This window comes from Melanerpes formicivorus, unplaced genomic scaffold, assembly GCF_026170545.1.
Source record: "Melanerpes formicivorus ecotype bairdi unplaced genomic scaffold, bMelFor1.0.p_v2 SCAF_1, whole genome shotgun sequence".
Lineage (NCBI taxonomy): Eukaryota > Metazoa > Chordata > Aves > Piciformes > Picidae > Melanerpes > Melanerpes formicivorus.
This window is the reverse complement of record NW_027142353.1, coordinates 61339006-61357900: the sequence shown is the minus strand read 5'-3', so window position 1 is coordinate 61357900 and position 18895 is coordinate 61339006. Positions and strand designations below refer to the sequence as shown.

At 42.6% G+C, this 18895-nt stretch overlaps 2 protein-coding genes across 13 annotated transcripts in view; both read left to right on the top strand.

Moving 5' to 3' along the window:
* The window catches only part of CFAP300 (cilia and flagella associated protein 300), a 28297-nt gene extending 21729 nt beyond the window's left edge, over positions 1–6568 (top strand). For 3 of the 5 annotated variants that reach the window (XM_068145182.1, XM_068145153.1, XM_068145172.1), the window contains exons 6-7: positions 2339–2405; positions 6184–6568. In XM_068145182.1, coding sequence (XP_068001283.1) covers positions 2339–2405; positions 6184–6315 — 199 coding nt within the window. In that variant the 3' untranslated portion in view covers positions 6316–6568. Of the gene's footprint in view, positions 1–2338; positions 2406–3270; positions 3440–6183 lie in introns of those variants that run through there. The other 2 variants (XM_068145162.1, XM_068145191.1) reach the window with 2 other exon arrangements.
* Positions 6569–7124: 556 nt separating this feature from the next.
* The window catches only part of YAP1 (Yes1 associated transcriptional regulator), a 112922-nt gene continuing 101151 nt past the window's right edge, over positions 7125–18895 (top strand). For 2 of the 8 annotated variants that reach the window (XM_068145130.1, XM_068145117.1), the window contains exons 1-2: positions 7125–7988; positions 11203–11450. In XM_068145130.1, the coding sequence (XP_068001231.1) occupies positions 7671–7988; positions 11203–11450 (566 nt within the window). In that variant the 5' untranslated portion in view covers positions 7125–7670. The remainder of the gene's footprint in view (positions 7989–11202; positions 11451–18895) is intronic. The other 6 variants (XM_068145123.1, XM_068145140.1, XM_068145080.1 and 3 more) reach the window with 6 other exon arrangements.

Here is an 18895-nt window from a genome sequence, read left to right as displayed (position 1 = left end):
ATGCTCTTTCCCCCATAATAAATGAATTTATGTGAAAACATTGAGTTCTTTGTATGTTTGGAAAGCCTAATAAAATACTGTCAGTCAGGTTAGGAGAGAAATAGAGCCCAAACTGAATTGAGAGGTGATATTCTTGATAAAAGAGAATAGATGCACATTAAAATGATGAAGAAGCTACCCTATTCAGTGAATGGTTTAGAAGTTAACAATTTGAAGGAACAAAGTGTGGTATTAAGACTCTTTTTAAGGAAATAGAGCAAACCAGACTGTCAAAGGCAACCTGCTGGTTTCTTTCAAGTCAGCAAGGAAAGAATCTTGTCTGATTGTGGCAGATATATTATCTTGCCTTAAAAACTAACCAAAATACTAAAACTAAACAGGCTGAAGAATTACTTGAAGAAAGCTAATCACAAGGGGAAATTCTTTTGAAGGCAGTGGGATACACAGGAAGGCATTATTTTGGTACTCTGGATAGATATGAAAAACAAGAAACCAGAAATCAAAAGCATTGTTTTCAGACACCAGAATATGAAGCCAGATTAATTTAAATACAACTCTAGCTTTTGGGGGTGGTGATACATGGAAGCAAGTGCTAACCCCTCTCTACCTTTTTCTAAAAGCTGTCACTCCTTCAGCAGAGACATTTAAACAGTTTCTGAAAGGCTGCAGTTTACAGCCCAGTACATTAGCATAAACTGACATCCGTGTTAGTTTACCTCAATACGCTGGGCTGTAAACTTCAGTGGTTCAGAGGCTGAGTCATGAACCAGTTGAGCTGTCCCTGCTGGGAAGGAAGTAAATCCCCAGAGGGGTGGTAAGGCAGACAACTGGGGCCAGTACTAGTTTCAGCAATACAATCTTAATCCACCGTTGAGTATATCAAAATGTCAGTTGCAACAAAAAATTCTGAGAAAGCCTCCTCTACTGACTCACCACCGGAAAGATCAACTTCACACTATAGGCTTAATTCATACATGACTCTGTCATTACAGATGAAATCAGTTAATTGAAGAGTCTGTTTCTTTTATTGGTTGGAGAGACTGAATCAACAGAGATGACATTTGATTTGGGGTTTGTTTGTCTTACAAAAAGAAGCTTTGCAAAGCAGTGGTCATAGGAGACTGCTGTCCCAGGCAGCTTGGGGCTGGTGCAGTGTACAACTGGGCTGTTTAACACACATCTTACAATCAATAAGGTTGGAAAAGACCTCAAAGATCATCAAGTCCAACCTGTCAGCCAAGACCTCACGACTACTAAACCGTGGCACTTTATGTTCTAATAAAAGCCAGTTTAATACAGAAAATACTATAACCAGAGTGACCAACTCCTCTTCTAGCAACTTAGCTACACTGGGACCGTTCCAGGGAATTGAATGTGTTTGTGACAAACAGGTTTTGAGCTATGCATTTCTTCCAACTGTATCAGTATGGAATTTATGAAGCTCAGCTGCTCCACAGTGAGTTCATGTAACTAAGAATCTGTGAAATTAGATAAATGAGTAGAAGCTGCACAGGCTAATTTATGGAGAAATGTAAGTGTTCCTTAAAGCAGATTTAAGGAAAATTGACACATTTAAAAATAACTTGCTTTTAAAAGATGTTGAGATGCCTGGATGCTTTGCAGTACTGTCTTGGTGGTGTTAGTAATTGTGATGGAAGAAATGGCAGTCTCCACACCACACTTAAACAGAAAAATTCAGAATACCATCCTAAGTGGCACAGCTGCCCCTGTATACAACATTCCAATGGAAGAAAATGGACATTAGCTAATTTCTAATTAATATATAATTATAGTTTAAGCCTGCATTTCTTCACCAGCATGTATTAAGATGCAGTTGACTTTGCAGGGTTTTCTTCTCAAAGAATATTTAAAACAAATGAGGAAAATACAACTAAATAACTTTTCATAACTACCAAAAGACAAACTTCATAATGGAGTCATCTGGCATTGTTAATCCTGCTGTGATTTAGTAGCTGAAAATGGGGGAACCTAAGGAGGTGACTACATACATTAAGTAGTTTTCAGCAATATCCACATTAGTTGTCATCATATCCACGTTATCTAAAAGTGCTCAATGTGACACGAGCTGAATCATGACTATTAATTTGACCTTGATGAAATGTGAGTGAGAATACAATGCATAGGTTAAAAAGCTGTTTATTGAATGAAGTATTCTAATATTCACTGCTTTCTGCCCATACTTAATATGTTCTATTCCCCTGTATTTCAGTGTTCAAAAGAATACAATGCATATGTTAAGTTGTTTATTGAATGAAGTATTCTAATATTCACTGCTTTCTGCACATATTTAATATGTTCTATTCCCCCTGTATTTCAGTGTTCAAAAGAATCCTGAAACAAAAGAAATAAATGTTATTTCTACAGTCTTCAGAGTGTCTGCATATGTAAGTATTAATAATTTTTAGTACAGGATTTTACTGGAAGTATTGTATGTAGCATGAAATAATGCGGTGATGTTGACACAAATAAGCATAATACTCCATTTGAAGGGATTTTCACATAGTTGTTGTCATCCTTTTCCCCTCATCTCATCCTGTTTTCTTGACCTCTTTGTTAACTCTTCATCAGTTACCACCAACTAAAGTTTTATTTGGTAGCTCACTAAAAATAGATTTACTGGATTACACTTGAAGTCATAACAGTCATCCAGAAACTAGTTTATGGGGGGGGGGGGGGGAGGGAAAGCCACCACACATCTTTAGGTCTTGTAATACTGATTTAGATCTACTTGAGGCAGCAGTAAGGATTAAGAATGCACTCTTGGTATAGTTCTGTGTTTAGAAATGTTACTAGAGCTTTTTGAGTAGCTTGTACTGCATTTGTGTCTTTAAAGACTGAAAGGAAGTTTAGTATACAAAAAGGCTGGGGTGTTGAGATGACTGCTAACTTCCCTTGTCAAGTCTCATTCCTGTTTCTCTTACAAAATCACACACTTACCATCAAGATAAGTTTGAAAACTGGCTTCATGTTTACTAGATTCAGCATATCTGTCATTTAATTGTTACAATACAATGAACTACACCAAATTCTTCTTGAGTAACCACAATGTGTAATAATTAAATGTCAGATAACATACCCACTTTCAAAAGAACTAGGTGATGTCATTTCAAACTACACAAATTTCCCTGTAAGTTGACAATAGCTGAGTTGTTCATCTGTGGGTCATCACCTTTTAAATGCTATGTGATTCATAAAAGGCTTTTGAAAAGAAGCACTTTATGGGTGTATCAAAATTTGCCTATCTATTAGAACAGAATTAACCAGGTTGGAAGAGATCAAGATCATCGTGTCCAACCTATCATCCAACACTACCCAACCAACTAAACCATGGCACCAAGCACCCCATCAAGTCTCCTCCTGAACACCTCCAGTGATGGTGACTCTACCACCTCCTTGGGCAGCCCATTCTAATTGGCAATCACTCTCTCTGTATAAAACCTCCTCTGCAGACTGTAACAAAAATAAAAGAACAAAACAAACTCCTGATACCTTTTATGTTCTTCTGGTATTAATTTTTTCTCCCCAACTCCAAGTCAATTGTATTAATATGAACTTTGCAGATTTCTGTTTAGGTAGATGCATGATATTTCAAAGCTTCCCTAACTGTCTTTGCCACAGTGTTGGGGAGGAGGGAAGACAAACTTTTGGCAACTTTTTGAAAACAAAAATTGGGTGGGTGAAATAATCCAGTGTAAATACAGAGCAGGCTCTCCTTGCTGTATATTTGGGGGGAAAACTGGGTTTTGCAGCACATTCTGAAAATTGGTTGAGGTGAAGGAGAATTCTAAAATTCTCTATTTGCATTAAAGAACATCCTGAAGAATTTTCTCTATTTTGAGAGAAAAGCATAAACAACTACATCTAGATGGCTTGATGGCTCCATAGATCAAAAGTCCTTGAATTCTACTTGGAAATTAGAGCAAGGGCATGTACTAGAGTACAAACTTGTGATGAAAAGTTTCTCTCAACAGCATTCCTGCAGTTTCTGACTTCATTGGGTAAATAATTGTAGAGTGTATTATTGTAGTTTTAATACTGAGCTGACAATTTTTACATTATGTTTTCTGGGGTTGTATCTGAAAGAAATAGACATGCCCTCTTAGCCTGTTATGAATAAAAGCTGTGTGGTAGAAGTGACTTGAAGACCAGCTCAGTAGCCAGAACACATTTTTTGCAAGCTGGATTAATAAATGAACAAATAACTATATTCATAGATTTGCACAAGTACAGATGGAGCAGGAATGAGTAACTTAATGTAACACCCTCCTGACACTATACTTTTGGGTTTGTGTTTTAAGCTGTGGCTAAGAAGCCCTTGCTTTGGAAACAGCATCAAAAAATAGCACACTATAGGAGATGTAAATATTTCAAGGTTTTAGAGTGGAGATATAAATGTCTCTGTATCTGTTTAGCATCTAAACTCGATAGACATGGGCATCACAAGAAAAATCTTGTGAGCAAGCACTCTGTTTAAACTCCCAACACTCCGGCAAATTGTGTGCATTCCATATCATGAAAGGCTGTTACAGCTGAGGTATTTGGATGCTAATTGGTATTTGAGCACTTTCTTCACCTGAACTCAACTATGGCAGCGTTAGAAATCAGCATAATGCATAGTGTATTCACAAAGTGTTAAAAATACATGGTTGATTAGATTATGCAGTTTTGAGAGCAGTTCAGCACTATATTTCTGTATTATGCTATGCATACATACTCTTAAATCATCAGCTGATCGTGTTGCTACAAACAAAACCCCAAATGATCCCATTCTTGATATCAATAAATCAGTCATTACACTCCCGCATGTCTGAAGTCCAGAGTACACATGAAACTGGCATGATTACACATCCTCTGTTGCTCTGAAAACCACAGTAAGTCTGTGTAAATTCCAGAGCTCAAGTATTCTAGGGGTTTTGTGACTACTTCTACTAATTGAATTTAAGAACCCTTTTCATCTAATTAGATTATAGTCATTATTTTCCTTATACCAGGTTTAGTATATTCTGAAGTTCTTGAAATGCATTACACCAAGACTTAAGTTTTGTTCTTGCATTGGTGGATGTGTGTGTTCACACTGCTTTCTAAGAGTCAAAACCTCAACTGACATTGGTCAAAGCCATAAGGACTGAAGGAGTGGGATCTGCAATAGCAATGGGAAAAAAGTTTAATGACTGATTGCATGTTAATGACGGTCTACTCCAGAGTAGTCTGTAGTCCAGGAGTTGAAAATTTTCATAGAGAAAACAGACATTATAAGCAATAAAGTAGTTTCTCGCAGGAAAAAGAGTGGACCAGAATCTACGTCTCTTCAACTGTTGTATGAAGGTGGTGGGGAGCAGGAGGAAACTGTTACATGTTTTAAAAGGTGTCAGCTACATAGTAGTTGAACATCTAAAAGGTCAACAAATATACTGACTGAATTGGAAAAATAATCAACTCTCCCCAAATCCAGCTAGTTTCTAGATCCCTACTGGATTTGAAGTGTGTGTCAAGCTGTGCCATCCTGTCAAGGCTGAAACTTCCATTGATGTGGGCAGATGCAGGGTGTTAAGTTCAAGAGCCCAGTTTTTGTAGCATTAGTTGTCAGCTGTATGTGGGGTTTTTATTTAGAAGGAGGATTTTGGAACTAGGTGCCTAGATTCCCTTCAACCACTTTCTGAGGACTGGCACACAAAATGTTTTCAGTAACAGTTCAAAGTTGTCAGTAAGAGCTGTAATGAAGGTTTTCCTCAGACACCAATACTTGAAACTGAACAGATGCATTAGCAAATGTTAAGTGAAAAAGAACAGCTTTATATATTGAATCCCTACATCTATTTCTGTTTTGGAGGAACTATGATTGCACTGTTGTAAGTTTAATAATCTGCATTTTAGTGTCTAGTTGTGTCTGCACATGCTTACATATCTAATTTTACATTAATATTAAATTTACCTCAAGGTTATTTGAACTACTCAGAGAGAAGTACTGTGCACTTTGTAGTGGCAGGATCCGATCTCCTAGAGACATGATGCTGCTTCAATAAGCGACAATGTATTTATTTTGCCATGAAACAAGCTGTTACAATTGGAACACAAGGAGACATTCATTTAGATTTATGAATTCTCTCATGAGTATCCAGGTTGTTGCTAATACAGGGGTGATTTTTTTTTACCTCCTCACAGGATGACTATGGCCTATGTTACCCTTCAAGCAAAAGCCACGAACAGACTTTTGCCTACTTGATTGTGGACCCCTGCAAGCGACACGTGCACACTCTGTATCATTGTTTTGGTGCAGACTTATTTAGCTACTAGTTACAAACCTGACTGTTCTCCAGTTTTATAATGGAAGTGGCCTCCTCTGCATGCTTTCAGGTAGAAATTGCCGTTTTCTTAGGCGGAAAGAAAATTGCTCTTTGATTACCTGCTCTGTACAGCTATGCCTCCATATAGATGGTTCAACATGGTTAGTGACAGAAGTTTTTCAGTGTTTAAAAGGCATACTTCTTGAAGCTGTTTTCCTGAGTTTTGTCTTCCCTTAGGCATTCTATCTAATAAAAGGTATTTCTCTCGATGTCTTCTCTTTATGAACTTATTTTTTTTCAGATCTGCAACACTGAAGTCCTCCAGAGTCGGTGAAATCCCTGGGGAATCGGTAGAAAGTTTGTCAGGGGGCCTGGCCGACCTCCCTTGCTCCCACACTCCACTGCCCCTCACCCCCGACCCCCACTTCGTTCCGCTTGGTAACAGCCCCGAGGAAAGCCAGTGCCGCCCGGGGCGCGGCCGCCCGCCACGGCCAGGTGAAGCGGGAGCCAAGGGCTGCCAGGCTGGGCCCGGTCTTCTCGCCCCGCGAAGGGCTGGGCCACACCGCCTCAGCCCCGCAGCTGCCCTTGCTGCGGGAGGGGGCTGGTCGTAGCGAGGTGGAGGTAGTCCGGGCCCAGTCCCCGCCTGCGGGATGAGTGTTGGGAGCAGCCCCCACCCGGCGGCGGTTGGCGGGGGTTTGGGTGCCCGACCCCCTTCCGGGCCCACGGGGGAGGGGAGCACGGCCGCCCCTCCCCACTGCCTGGCGGAGCGGCCGCCTGGAAGTTGGGATAGAAGTTCGGGATAGAAAAAAAAGTTCTGGTTGTCGGTACCGCTCCGTGGCAGCCGAGGCCGGCCGGGCGGGAGCGCAGGGAAGGGCGGAGGGGTGATTGCCAAGCCCGGGTGTAAGGCGGGTGCGGGTTGCGCGGGGCTAGGGGGTCTCCCTCGCGCTGGGCGCCCCCCGAGTGGGAGGCGGTGCGGACGGACCCGCGCAGGAAGGCTGCGCAGCACAGGCTGCCTCGGTCGGATACGGTGCGGGCGGGCTCAGGAGGGGCGGAGCCGGCGGCGGAGAGTGATTCGGGCGGGCGTAACTCCGAACTTTTGTTTGGTGTGTTGTGTGAGTTAGTTTTCGCCGCCGGGACAGAGGCGCCGGCCGGGCTGGGCCGGGCTCAGGGAAGCGCCGCACGGTCGGAGTTGTTTTGCCAGTTACTGCGGCCGGGTCGGTTTCCCTGCAGAGGAGTGAGAAGCACCAGCGACAGCAGGACGAGCCGCGGCCCGGGGAACGGGGCATGCGGGGCTGGGAATCTGGGCTCTGAGTCGCCGAGCCCCGCCAGGGAAGCGCCGGGGGGGGGTTGGGTCCCGACGGAGCCATGGATCCCGGGCAGCCTCAACCGCAGCAGCAACCGCAGGCAACGCAATCCCCGGCCTCGCAGCAGCAGCCGTCGCAGCCCCCGGGCACGGTGTCGGGGACCCCGGCCGGCGCGGCGCAGCCCCCAGGCGCGGGGCCCCCTCCGGCGGGGCACCAGATCGTCCATGTGCGGGGCGACTCGGAGACCGACTTGGAGGCGCTGTTCAACGCCGTGATGAACCCCAAGGGCGCCAACGTGCCTCACACGCTGCCCATGCGGCTTCGGAAGCTTCCCGACTCCTTCTTCAAGCCGCCCGAGCCCAAGGCCCACTCCCGCCAGGTGAGGGGGAGGGGGCGGCCGCGCCGCGGGCGGGCGGGAGGCGAGGGGCGGCCCGGCCCTGAGCTAGCTCTCTCCCTGCTGCCGCCAGCTTCTCTGAAGGAGGCGTAGGGGGGAGGGGGCATGTGAGGGAATCCGCCCTTCGTGAGCTTCAGCGGCGTGGGGGGGCAGCTAGCCGGGGCTGCCGGGGTGCTCGCTCCCTTTCTGTATCCCTTGCCTTGCGGGGCAGTCCGCCTCTCTCCGCCTGCCGCCATCCCCCTCCCTCTGTATTTGTTCTTCCCCAGGGGCGGGGGCGCCTCCTCCCGCGCTTCGGGGCGCTGAGGGGAGCCGGTAGCGCGGCGGGCGGCCCTTAGCCCCGGCCCGGTCTCCGGCGGGGCCTCGGACTCCACATCCGCTCCTCGGCGAGTCCCGCAGTCACTATCGGCCTGGCCGGGAAGGCGGCGGTGGCGAGGGGAGAGCCTCTGAAAACTTGTGTGAAAATGCTTGGCAGGCGGGGCGAATTTCGCTTTGAGTTCTGATCCTCCTGTGCCTTGAGGTTGTCCGTCTGCGGAGGGAGGTAATGAAGTTGTGCCAATCTCTCTCCCCGGCTCCGACAAACAATATGGATGTAGTTTTCCCACCATTTCATCACTGCTCGGAGTTGAGTAGGATTAACCCCTCGCCCCCCATACGCGCACTGAAGAAGCTAAACTTCCGAGCCACCCCTCGGGGCTAGCGACGTCCAGGGTCCTCCGAGTTTCTGCCTGAACTGCTCTGAAGGAGAAGCTTGAAGTCGCAAATCTCGGAGCCCGGATCAGGGCTGGGGGCTGCCGAGGCCTCAGCAGGGCCGTCCCGAGGGGGATGCGGGAGAGGGCCGGTGTTCGGCTTCCGAGAGGTTTTGGTCGCTAAGCGGAGTGATTTTTGTGCCGTGACCCAAGTGTTGGTGCGAATATGACTGAAAGTTAACGTTTGGACCGCTGTTCCCAACTTTTTTTTGGAAGGCGGCTGTGCCTACTTCCAGTGTTTCATTAAGAAATGAACTTTGTTGCTAAGCTATAAAGTAGGGTTTATGGTCGGCTATTGTCACTTTATCTGTGCAGCCAGTAGGAGTGAAACTTGCTCTGTGTACTGGTGCATGGTACTCTTGTTGTTAAGGGTCTGTCAACATTTCCATTATTAAACTACTGTTTTGAAGAATTTATAACTTTGCTTCAGAAGTTCACTCCAGGCTGATCCTTGGCACGTACTCTCTCAGCCTAAGAGTTAATTCGTCTACCAAACACTCGAAAAAATCAGCCTGGCTTTCATACTGGAAGACTGAAAAGAAAATGGAAAGGGGTGGGGCTGAGTTGCTTCTGTAGTTTTCCTTGCTTCTGACTCGCAGATCTTTAATAACATACTGAAATCCAGCGAGGAATAAGGTTATTACTTGTAATTTTTGCTAAATCTTGAGGATCATATCGCAGTTCCATTGTGCACAGAAGTGAACTGGTACGCATTTCAGCTAGCACTTGGTGCTGTGTCTCAAATACAGTCAAAATACAGTAACGGCAGTTAAATAGCTGTCACCTCCAAAATGCACCTAATGTGTGTGACGTTGACACAAGTTGTACTTTTAAGCTTATGCACCCATCTGGATGCGTTCATGTGCAACCTGCGCTAGATTCTGTGGACCTGCTCTGGCAGGGGGGTTGGACTCGATGATCTCAGGAGGTCCCTTGCAACCCCTAACATCCTGTGGTCTTGCTTGTGTATGTTAGTTACTCTTCATCTGTAATGCATATATAGTTGGTTCCTTGTACCAGTCAGTTATTCCTAAAATACAACACTTCAAGTCCAGCTAAAGCCACAGAATCGTTTGCTTCACTGTGGATTGTCTTTTAAAATGAGGCTGTTTTCATTTTCCTTTTGTTTTGCTTAGTTGTGCCACAAAAACTAACAGGAAAGGTCTTTTCAAAGAAAAAGCAGAAAATGTCTTCACATTTCTGCAGTTCTCCCTGTTTCCCAAGAATTGTCTCAAATTCAGTTGATATGCAACTTGCATATTTGCTTGAAACCCAAACATAAGATAATTAGTTTCCAATTTAGTATAAGAAACTTCCCAGGTGGTTGCGTGGAGATGTAGTGTAGGTGTGGGGCTTAGGGACATGATTTAATGGTAGACTTGGCAGTGCTAGGTTGGTGATTGGACTCAAAGATCTTAAAGGTCTTTTCCAACTTGATTCTGTGATTTTTGATTTTTATGAAACAGAATTCTCAGTCTGAAGAGTATGTAAGTGTGGCCTCATGTGGTGCAATAACTCATGTAGAAAGGTGTGGCAGGGGCTGATACATGCATCCCATTATAGGTGCCCAGGTTGTTCTGATGCATCTACAAACCTGATTAAGTTGTAAGTACATTTTTTTTAAAAGCCAGCATTATTTTAATCCACTTTTTCAGAACTGCCTTTTTTTGTTTTGTGAATGTGTAATTATTGCTGGCAAGGGACTTTGTTGTACTTAAAACTGGTAACTGATTTTGTGAATCATTTCTGATTGAGTGATTTAAACAGTTTGCTGAAGCTTTGCCTTGGATAAAGCATGGGAAGACTCTTCATAAGCTCCCAATACCCTTAAAAGTGCAGTTTGTGTGTGGGATAGGGAATTTTGTGTTCTGTCTTGTTGTATAGGCTGTTTATATTTTTTGTGGTTGGGTTGAGGAGTCTTCCACTGCTGGAGCTCACTGCAAATGTCTGTTGGCATTTCTTTGTTGCTTTTCTCCTTGAGTAATTGTATCAACCCTCTGCAGAGGATTGTATGTGTGGTGTCCTTGCACCCCCATACACCCATTTCAAAAGGAGAGTGGGAAATGAACTCCTCCAGCAGAAAGTGGGTGTGATTGTGATGAGTGGGTGCAGTCCAGTAAGGAACCATATGCTGTATGAGGTCTGCTGACTGTGGCCATGTATTTTTCTTAATCTCTATCAAGCATAAGAACTTTAGGTTTCAAGAGAAAGTTGAAGGCACTTAGCACATACTTTCGGTCAATATTTTGCGAGTTACACAAGGGCAGTTGTGATGCTAATTAACCAACCTTGGAGGCTTTCTTGAACAACAACAACAACTGGAAAATAATCAGAACTTTAGAATGATTTATGGATTTTTGGGGAAAGGTTTATTTAAAGGGAAATGCCTTCTGACAGCTGCGTTTCTGCTGAAAGACAAGAATCTTAAATGGTAACAATTTTACTCCTGGCAGGCCAGCACTGATGCGGGGACAGCAGGAGCCCTGACCCCACAGCATGTCCGAGCTCATTCTTCTCCAGCATCACTGCAGCTGGGAGCTGTTTCTCCAGGGACGCTTACACCCTCCGGAGTAGTGACTGGACCCGGAGCTCCATCTTCGCAGCATCTCCGCCAGTCTTCATTTGAGATCCCTGATGACGTACCTTTGCCGCCAGGTTGGGAGATGGCTAAAACGCCATCTGGGCAGAGATACTTCCTTAAGTAAGTAGAACTGTCTCTCTGGTGATTTCTGTCTTGTTTTGGCTGTTGTCTTTTTCATTTTTTTTCCTTTTTTTCTTTTTTTTACAGTCTTTGAATTTGATTAGATTCCATTGTTTGAAGTACAAATTTTTAAGTAGGAAATACAATGTCTCAAGTAGGAGATCATTATTTCTTCCATATCACCTCTCTGCTACTTTTGAAAAGTATATGAAACTCTGTGGTTATTTATGCTTTCTTAGTTCAAGAATGTTAACCATTGCATTGTATCTATAAAAAAAAAATCAGTTAAATGATTTTTAAACAGTGTGACTTTGAGCTTTGGTGAATTGTGCAGATCAGAATGCATTTTGCACAGGTGTAAAAATGCAGAGTAACTTTAGAAACTATTGTAGTGATAATATATTAGGCCTTTTGTTTTTTTTTGAATAAGGGTAATGGTGTGAAGCACACAAGCAAATCAGTTTTGCCTGCTCTCAAGGAAATTAATGTGTGTTTGATTTGTGTTGGTAACTTTTACCTCATCTGCATTTCCTGCAGTGAAAGGGAAATGGCAGAACTTCTAACATTGTTTCTTGTTCCTACAGATGTAGCTTTTTCACACAGCGAGTTAGTGTCACCTTTTCTATAAGTGAAGAGAGGTTACACATGCCAGCCATCTAACACCTAATCCATCAGGGAGCATTTTCTTTTACACTGCTGGTCTTCTAAGCCAGCAGGAGCTTGTCTGTCTTTCTGAAAGTTTGCCCACCAAGATCCATAATTTGCCCTCAAATGTTTTGACTATATTCTGAACATTTTATTTGACTGCAAGTCTCTAAGTAACCCATTATATGTCATTTTTGAAAGGGCTGGGAGAGAGGAGGGGCAGCAGAGTGTTATTTATGTAGAACTTGTTTCAGCCAAGAGAAATATCTTTACTCCTACCTTTCTTGCTAAAACATTGTCATTAGTGTGTGTGTTTGTTTGGAGTAATGGAGTATGTAGCTTCAAAAACAAATTTGCATTGTCCTCAAGGAAAATGGAACTTTCAGAGCTTCTTACAATTGCTTCTTGTTCTTGTAGTGACGGTGTTTCAATATAGAGAAATTAGCATAGCTTCTTATGACCAAAGAGAAGTTACAGCAGTTATCTGACATTACTTGAGCCTGCAGATTACATTTTGAGAGTGATTGTTCTGGAATGCAAAAAAGAGCATTAGAAACAGACCTTGAAGATGTGGTCTTTTCTTTGGTGAAGTTTAACACATTCTGAAATGTAAGTTCTGTAGTGGGCAGAAATAAGTAGTTACTTTTTGAAATGGTGTTACGTTTGTGCCATTTGAGAACTGTAGCTCATTGGACCTTGAGGAAAGCACAGACTGAATTTTGAAGTAAAAAGCAAACTTTGTTTTGACTGTGCTAGTGAGAGCTCTTACAGAGCAGCAGCTTGTGAAGCAGAAAAAGCAGATACTTGGTTTTCTTGAGGTTTTACTGTCACAAGTGTTTTTGATTATGCTATCAATTTTACAGAAAACAGAACAGCTGAAGAGATAATAGCTTTTAATAATTTATTTTTTAAAAATTATGCACATTCAGGTGCAATCAGAGTGAAAGATTTGTTCTTGGAAAGCTTTCCATTATTACCACAAAAAAAAATCTTTACCCTTTTTTTTTAAGCGAGTTTTTTTTTTTTTGTCCTTTCTTGGTGTCCTGGTATCCATTTCAAAGGGTCAGGTTTCAACACGAACAATAAAGGGCCTGAGACTGGAAAGTACACACAAGTCTGGCAAACTCATCTGCATGAGCAAGATCGTTTGTTCTCGAGCAGACATCCAAAGTAAATGATTGAAAGCGCTGCTAGCTGTGAAGGATGTGTCTTGAAGGGGAAAAAGAGTGGAAATAAACCAGGTTGTTAGGAAGAAAAATAAAGGCTGTACTTTTTGAACCTCTCCCTGCTGGGTCACATGCTGACCTTGGGAGATTTTAAACAGCTTAATGGGCAAAACTGTTTTCTTTTGGCTTTCCTTGGGTGATGCTGTGGTATGGGAGAGTCTAATGAGGACAGTTCCGAAGGCTCTGCTCACACTTAAGGAACATTAGTTGTTCTTAAAAGATTGTTTAATCCAAGCTACAGGTGAGATCCACCAATTTTATTGAGGGTCATGAAGATTTGTAAAAAAACGCTTGGAGTACTAGAAAAATGTTTGTTTTGTATGTTTAAGAAATCAAAGAGATACAAGAAACTTTTTTGAGTTACAAGTTTGCATTGTAGCAGTTTTTTTCAGTGCTGTGTAATCAGTTTTATCTCATACCTACAACCTGCTCAAACTCACATCTTGCCTAGGTATAGCTTAATCATTTGCTTGGAGTGCCAGTACTAAGATTCTTGATGCTAAATACATTTAACGTCGTTCTTTCTACCATATGCACATTTTTGGTGTCTCTTCCAAGTATTCAGCTTTTTTGTTTCATTGACTGCATTGCTTTTTTGTTTCCATTTGCTCTGTTCTGTAGCCACTTTGTGAATAGTCTGGTAATCAGGCTCTAGAAAGATTTTTGCAGAATAGGTAACAGTATTAAATTTTTTCCAGATGTCAGTCAACCTTATGGTTTTAGTTATCATAATATACTGCAGTGCAAACAGAATAATATAAAATTAAGCACTGCACTTGATACAGCCTGGAATAGAGTCCTTTCCACCAATCAATGGGTCAAGCACAACAAGCATAGTGCTTTGTGCAATGAAACAAAAGTAGTGTGTACAGGAGAGAAAATACTTGTCTGTGTACGTAGATATAGGCACGGAGTTATTTGGCCAGGTATTTTATATACACGTGTCCATACATACTAAAAGAGGTTGGAAGTAGTAGTGTAGGGTCTGAACCAGAACTGCTCTTGTAAATCAGTCTGTCATCCAGAAAAATAGACCCCTTTGTGAATGCCAGCGTATGATTTGCCAGAATTCCACTCATTAGTGTTCATGTCACTGTTAGGAGTGGGACTCATGAATATAATTTTCCGCTAGTGAACATGCAGGTGATTCTGGCCAGTGAGTTAAAAGATGCTTGTTATGCCACTGGCAAAACTAATACTATTTCTTACTGAAACTGCTGCTTAAATAGAATGCATAAGTTTAGACTTGCCTGGTTAGTAAGTGGTCATGTCTGAGTCATCGCAGCATTGCTGTGCGGTACGCTTTAGCCCATTCTTAAACATGCAGTAAAAAACACTTGCTTGGTTTGTGTGGTGATGTCAACGGCATTGCTTTTTAACCACTTCCTGTTAGCCAGCTGCTGGTTGACATTTCAGTGAACTATGGAGAAAGATAGGGGATCACTCTCTAGGCAAAAGATAATTTGCCGTGGGAGCAGCAGACAACAACTTGCAGAAAGAAGGGAAAGGGGGAGAAAAAAAAAAGAGCTTAGCTTCATTTTAGAGTTACTCTTTTATCACTTCATCTTAGTGATATGCTTTTAATTCATACAGTGCTTGTGGAATACCTCTTCTCATTTTGTAGTGTGAGGAAAAGTTAACTGATGGTCCAGCAAACAAGTCTTGTAATTATTTTTCCTACAGGAAGTAGTTCTTGCAAGCAGTTTATCAACAACTTCCTATTTTTTTTTCTGCAAAGTGTTGAATGACTTCCTGAAGGAGGCCAAGGTGGTTTTCATTAGTGTCTGTGGGTGTGTTTGAGGTGTTTACCCATCTGGCAGAAACCTTAAAAATAGATTGCTGTTACACATTTCTTACGTGCTCTCGACGGAGGTATGGCTTTGGATGTTATGAAACCAAATTGTTTTAAGATAAGAGGGAATTTTGTTGCTGTACTATTCTTCTATGTCACACAAAAAAAAAATAGCCAGCAACACCATTTAATTTCTCTCACATCCCTTTTTTTACTCCTGACTGGAACCGCCCACTACACTAGTATCATCTGCTCCCCTCCTCCTTGTTTCTCCTCACCCCACTAAAGCAATCTTTCTTTCCTGGGCTGGAAGGTGTTTATTGGAAAAACTGCTGCCACAGTTGCACTTTTTTTGTGGAATACCTTAATTTACTGAGAAAATGCATATTCAGAATCCTAGGTTAATGTGAGTTCTTCTGCAGTTCAGGCTGGTTTGTCACTGAAAAAACTGAGAGACTTGGGGGTGCTGGTGGACAATAAGCTCAACATGAGCTCTCAATGTGCCCTTGCAGCCCGCAAAGCCAATCAGATCCTGGGCTGCATCAGGAGAAGTGTGGCCAGCAGGTCGAGGGAGGTGATCCTCCCCCTCTACTCAGCCCTGGTGAGACCCCACCTGGAGTACTGTGTCCAGTTCTGGAGCCCCTATTACAAGAGGGATGTGGAGGTGCTGGAACGTGTCCAGAGAAGGGCCACAAGGATGATCAGAGGGCTGGAGCACCTCTCCTATGAGGACAGACTGAAGGAGTTGGGGCTGTTCAGTCTGCAGAAGAGAAGGCTCTGAGGTGACCTAATTGTGGCCTTCCAATATCTGAAAGGGGCCTACAGGAAGGCTGGGGAAGGACTTCTCAGGATGTCAGGTAGTGATAGGACTAGGGGGCATGGAATGAAGCTGGAGGTGGGGAGATTCAGGCTAGATGTGAGGAGGAGGTTCTTCCCCATGAGAGTGGTGAAGCCCTGGAATGGGTTGTCCAAGGAGGTGGTTGTCCCTGGAGGTGTTTAAGCCCAGGCTGGATGAGGCTCTGTCCAGCCTGATCTAGTGTGGGTTGTCCCTGCCCATGGCAGGGGGGTTGGAACTAGCTGATCCTTGTGGTCCCTTCCAACCCTGAATGATACTATGATACTATGATATTGTTGGAAAACCAAAACTGCAGCCGCTGTTGTGGTGGGTTTGTCTTCTTTTTCATGATTTTGAATACTAAAAGCCAGTTAAGATTGAACTTTGCTACATTTTCCATGTAATATATCAAATTCACTTATTATTATTGGTGGGTTTTGAATGTTTATGAAAATTAAGTTTATGAAAATGTGAAATGGAGCTACAGAAGGAAAAAAAGTGAATTCTGTGCAGGGAAAAATGAGCACTGTGAATTTCAGGACATAGGTGGAAGAAAGAAGGATTACTTAAAACACTCTTAAAGTGAAACATGCTGTGGTGTGGTTTTGGCAACTTAAGACTTTTTTTGTCTTTGAAGATGGTCATATTACTACTAAGTGTATATCTGTCCTAGCTCTTGCTTGGAAGAGTCCTGCAAAAGAACAGTTACACAAACTATTTTCAATTTGAAGTTGTACTAGAGATTTTCATATCTTTAAAAGGATGGAAGAAGAATAAGGGCAAACCTGCCTTATTTGTGTTAACAGTGAGACCAGGCTGGGAGGAGGATGAAAGTACATCTTCAGCCCACTGAATTCAGAGAACTTGCAGCCAGCTTAGTGGGTGGGCATCAGTGAAAGCAATAGCACACAGTGTTTTTCTTGTGTTTAGTTTTGCTTTGCCAAAGTAAAATTGCAAATGATGATAACCCTGCATTCAATACCTTTCCATACAAGGTGATTTTGATAAGACTCTTCCAAAATGGATTTAATAGCTGTGTTTTCATGTAAACCAAAAACATACCCTGTGGTTTTCACTAATGTATTTTCCTTTTAGTTACAAGCATATTGGCATTTGCTGTCTTCAGAAAATAAACTGGGGAAAAAGGCAGGATCTGTGGCAGTTAGTTGTAAATTAATGAAATTATCTCTGTGGATTGTATTTATTTATTTATTGATTTAAAATTGGCTGTTGATCTGTACCTTTCTTCCTCCCACAGGTTTTTTTTTCCTTTTAATCTCTCTCTCATAAAAATAACCTTCGTGCTTTATAGTGTCTGATTTGGTGAAGTCTTTCCATAAACTCTTACAAAGCACTGGATGAAACCTCTGCTGAGAACTTTGTAATACTGTAGGAGAGCATGTGGCAGCTGTAGAAAATAAAATAGAATAGAATAGATTAAACCAAATGTGACTATAACTCCTGCAAATCTAAATAGAATCTGAACATACATGCAGTGGAGAGTGGAAGCAATGGCATTCTCAGTAAAATAAGGTTGTATTAATGCATTGTTCATTAAGGAGGGAGAATAGAGTTGCTTCAAGTAGCACAGACAAAAACCTTTCAACTTCCCTTATGAAACTGGTCAAAATTACCTCTGGTTTAGCTGCTGAAAGCACTGGTGCACTTTTGGGTTTTATGCTTTAAATGCCTGATACTGTTCTATATCAGTGCTTTCCTATCTCTTGAATCAAATTTGAGATACATTTTTATTGTACTGTGGTCTGAAAATGTCTTCTGTTGAAAGCTATGATGTAATTGAGGTATTTACTAACTAGTCTTTCATAATGAGAAATTTCAGAGTCTTCACTGATAAGAGGCAGCTTCTGATACAGCTTTAATCAGAATTTCATGTTTAAAAAAATTACTTCTGCAGTTCTGCTTATTGAAGATTTTGTCAGGTTATATTTGGTTAAAAGCTCTGTGGGAGCAGTTACACTGCTATGGAACCACTTCTATTCTCTCAGGTCTTGACCTCTTCAAAAGACAAAGCGAGAATTGGATGTAAATCAAGATGAGTGTCTTCTGCACTCGTTTATCCTTCTGCATTTCTTCTGTATGTTGAAGATGGCAGGGAGTTGTAGTTGTGTTGTTTGTGTTGTTTTGGGTTTTGTTTAGTTTTTTCTTCAGTAGTCATCTGGTTTGCAGTGTAGGGTAATCTGTAAACCATCAGTCACATCATGGAAATTCCTACTCAATAGACAGCAGTAGAATAATAAGAGGATGTTAATTGGAAAGTTCCCGTGAAAGTAGGAAAGGCAAGACCCCACCATTTTTTTGCAAAAAATACTTGTAGACAGGTGGCTATTGGTCTCTTCTCCCAGGCAGCCAGGACCAGAACAAGAGGACATAGTCTCAAACTGTTCCAGGGGAGGTTTAAGCTGGATGTTAGGAAGAAGTTCTATACAGAGAGAGTAATTGCCCATTGGAATGGGCTGCCTGGGGAGGCGGTGGAGTCACCATCATTGGAGGTGTTCAGGAGGAGACTTGATGGGGTGCTTGGTGCCATGGTTTAGTTGTTTAGGTGGGTTGCATTGGTTGATGGGTTGGATGTGATGATCTTGAAGGTCTCTTCCAACCTGATCTATTCTAATCTATTCAATAAATGCATTTCAACTGTCAGTGGTACCAGTGGGTAAAGTCAGATCTACAGCACCAGAACAAGAGGTCACAGTCTCAGGCTGCGCTAGGGGAGGTTTAGGCTGGAGGTAAGGAGGAAGTTTTACACAGAGAGAGTGATTGCCCATTGGAATGGGCTGCCTGAGGAGTTGGTGGAGTCACCATCACTGGAGGTGTTCAGGAGGAGACTTGATGGGGTGCTTGGTGCCATGGTTTAGTTGATTGGGTGGTGTTGAATGATAGGTTGGACGTGGTGATCTTGAAGGTCTCTTCCAACCTGGTCTGGTCT